Source organism: Carettochelys insculpta, chromosome 13 (genome assembly GCF_033958435.1).
Source record: "Carettochelys insculpta isolate YL-2023 chromosome 13, ASM3395843v1, whole genome shotgun sequence".
Taxonomy (NCBI): Eukaryota; Metazoa; Chordata; order Testudines; family Carettochelyidae; genus Carettochelys; species Carettochelys insculpta.
The window spans coordinates 21921146-21924531 of NC_134149.1; the positions used below are offsets into that span (position 1 = coordinate 21921146).

At 43.1% G+C, this 3386-nt stretch overlaps 1 protein-coding gene across 1 annotated transcript in view; it reads right to left on the bottom strand.

Annotated features, from left to right (window-relative positions):
- Positions 1 to 229, bottom strand: part of LOC142020273 (ubiquitin carboxyl-terminal hydrolase 12-like) — a 44122-nt gene extending 43893 nt beyond the window's left edge. Inside the window, exon 1 of the mRNA XM_075007986.1 lies at positions 112 to 229. Within this exon, the coding sequence (XP_074864087.1) occupies positions 112 to 159 (48 nt within the window). The 5' untranslated portion in view covers positions 160 to 229. The remainder of the gene's footprint in view (positions 1 to 111) is intronic.
- Positions 230 to 3386: the final 3157 nt, after the last annotated feature.

A 3386-nucleotide genomic window follows, 5' to 3' on the forward strand; every position in this document is an offset into this window, starting at 1 on the left:
AGGAGGTGGCGGCTCCGGGGGGGGGAGGGTCCCACCGTTCCAGGCCGGGGACCCTACCGGACATGAGTCGCCCACCGCGGTGTCTGCGGGGCGCCCCGGCCGCGCACTCACCATGGTACAGATGGAGGCCAGTCTCCGGACCGTCATCAGTATTTCCATCCGCCCGTCCCGGCCCCGGACCCCGCAGCCGCTGACGCCATGTTGGGACCCAGGCACCCAACTGACAGCGGCAGCCAGAGCCGCAGGTGGCGCCACAGCCAATGAGGTCCGGGCATCGCCAGTGCGTCAGCAAAACAGCGCCGGGTAGCCCCGCTGCCCTGCTAGGAAGGGCCTCGGCTCCCTTCCGCTCGCCTGTCCCCCGCCCGGAGTCAGTGGGCGGAAAACCGCCATCCTCCCACACAGGAGGCGCTTGCGCTGCAGCCTTTGCGTGGCTCGGCTCGTTTCGTGATCTCGGGTGAGCCCTGTTGTGCCTCAGTTTCCCCATCCGTAAAAGCAGGGGGCACAGGTCCCTGCCTCACAAGCAGGTGATGTGACATATTAACCTTTGCAGAGCGCTTGGAGGGCAGGAAGTGCTCAAGAGGAGTGAAGTCTTGACTGCGTCTGACGACGAGGGTCTTTGCCCGCGAACGCTTATGCTCATGCATTTCTGTTCGTCTGTAAGGTGCCACAGGACCCCTCGTTGCTTTTGCAGATCCAGACTAACACGGCCACCCCCCTGTTACTTGACAAGAGGAGTGAAGTGCTGTTCGTGTTTATTAATTGTTCTGGGGTAGTGCCTAGGGCCCCCTTCCAGATCAACCCATTGGAGCTGTGCATTGAACAAATGTCGGGACTCTGTGAGTTAAGAGGTGTGCATAGTTACAGGGAGTTGCCTAAGTATCCACACCTAATGGGATAGACATTTTTCAGGCTGGAACTAAGGGAAGACAGGAAGGTCTTATAAAAATTTCTTCACTGGGATTTTTTCCCCCTGTATGTTGCATAAGAGACTGGCCCATCAACATATTGGATTTTAGAGAAAGATTTGGTTGGATAAAGAAGCCTGGCGGTGGTTTTGCATTAAGTAATTCTTTACCCTTCTGCAGCATGTTTAAGCAGAACCGCAAAATGGTTCTAGTGCACAGTTCTGCCAGTGATCACAATAGTCACTGTACATCAGCAGGAAAAATCAGTGAATGCTGTTGCAGCTTTGACCAATGGCATACCTGGAATAAATTATTATTGTTGCTTAAAAATGTAATATTTTGTAATATGTAAAATATGCCAGAGTATATTTGGACAGTTCATTTTTGTGTAAGAGTTCTTTATCAATCCTGGAAAGAATTTGATAACTTTTTGTTAGCTATGTACGTAATTCTGTTGAAAGATGCTGATTAATACTACTAGAGACTGAAGCTCTGTGTCTAGTTGCAGAACAGGTACAGCATGGGTGGAGACAATACAGACTTCCCATGGACTACATCTCACCTATGTCTCATGAAAACACCTCTAGGGATGGGACGTTCAGCTTCCACAGCACAATCTTTTATGAGGCCTAAAGGCTTTAGCTCTCTTTGGGTTGCTTGCCTGCAGCTATGTTCCCTCATACATCTTGCATTTCCCATGTTATTTAATATTTGCTCTCCTGGGAGTGCATTCAATGATTAAATAAAAATAAGGACTAAGAAGGTTAATTGCTATTTTAAACGTTCCCATAGGGAGCAAAGTAACTAAGCTAGGAACAGGACACCTATATATAATGAGATTAGCAGAACCTTTACCTAGTTTTTAATGTATTTTTGTATATTTCACAATTATGGTAATTTTAAGCTACAATGACCAGAAAGACCAAAAAAGTGACGCTTTTGTTTAGTGAAGAAATTCAGCATGGCATGGGAAGTGGCATTTGGGCTGCAGGTCTTCTACAAAGAACAAAGAAAGTCAAACAAAGCTGTAAAGAACAATCTATTGTTGTTTTAAATGTATTCAGGGTCAGAAAAAATATACACTGCCAGCAGCAAGTTATGTCACAGCATCAGCTAAAGCATACTACAAGTATAAATTCCCCTTTATTTAGCTTCTCTTCACCGAAATGGTTCATCTGAATGTACCAGCCAAAAGACCATTTTTTGACAGGATGTACAGCATATAAATTAACAGTTGTTACAAATACATTTTCTGGGAAGGCAGAATAGTCTCGTAGTAGGAATACAAGAGTAGGAGACAGATCTGACTCCAAGACTGGTTACTGACTTGTGTTGCCTTGAGCATCTCACTTTACCTCTCTGTTTATCTATCTCACTCACATAAAAACTACAAAGATTAATTAAAGTTTTAAAAGCACTTTGCCATTCTCATATAGAAGACATGCTAGGAATGCTACATATATATTTTAGGATGCTCCCTGACTGAAAGTGAGTGCCAGATAAAGAAATAAAAACACACATTTAAAGCCATCCCCAAAAGCAATGCAGACTAGTAAAGAGATAAGAGCTAAAGTTGGTGCAGAAATAAAGAACATGATCTCCCTGCAACCTGCATGTATACATATTATATATACAATATATACACTTGGGAAGGTACTATTCTATGGGCGTTTTGTGAAACAGCTAGAACTTTTGAAAAAAAATTGGGTTTTACTATACTTACAGTTTTGTAATCATTTCTTTCCTTAATTTAAACCAGTGTTTTTCCAAGGAAAGTTATATTAAAAACATGTTATTCTAGTGAAATGTGAGCCCAGCGTACACACACATAATAAAGATCCTCTTGAAAAATAATTCATACTCCAAGTAATACAAGAAGAGACTAGCTGTATTGTTACAATGTGTTACAACGGCCTGGTTATTTTTAAAGCAAGTAACCAACAAATGATTCTGCCCTTGAACAATAAGAATGAAGAATATTGAAACTATTTTATCATCTAATAATTTACAAATACCCAAAGGTATTGCTTTCTGACAGGATATAAAATACTATATTTCACTAAATCCTCATTATAATGCAGAGAAATGTCGAGTAGCTCATGTTCCCGTAAGAGACCCAAGTGCACGACCCTTACACAACAAACCACAATGGATAGCAGAGAATCCAGTATCCAGCTGAAAGATCAAACAAAATTTAGAGAGGCAGAACAAAATTATTCCAATTGCAGTTTCACCAGGACGGTCCAGGGTGACCTTATCTTGTTGAAACAACCACCCTGATGACTTTACAAATAGGAGGATTTCAGCTTTAAGGCAAGGAACAGCAAGTAGAACAGGCAGCAAGAAAAGATAAAGCAACATCGTGAACATGGTTCAAAGGAGGCAATACACTTTATGCCCTGTGTTGTGGAATGTCGCGTTTTGGCTTCTGATTGGCTGAGGAATTAGGGAGTCAGTTTTCACTGGAGTTGATCTGAAAGT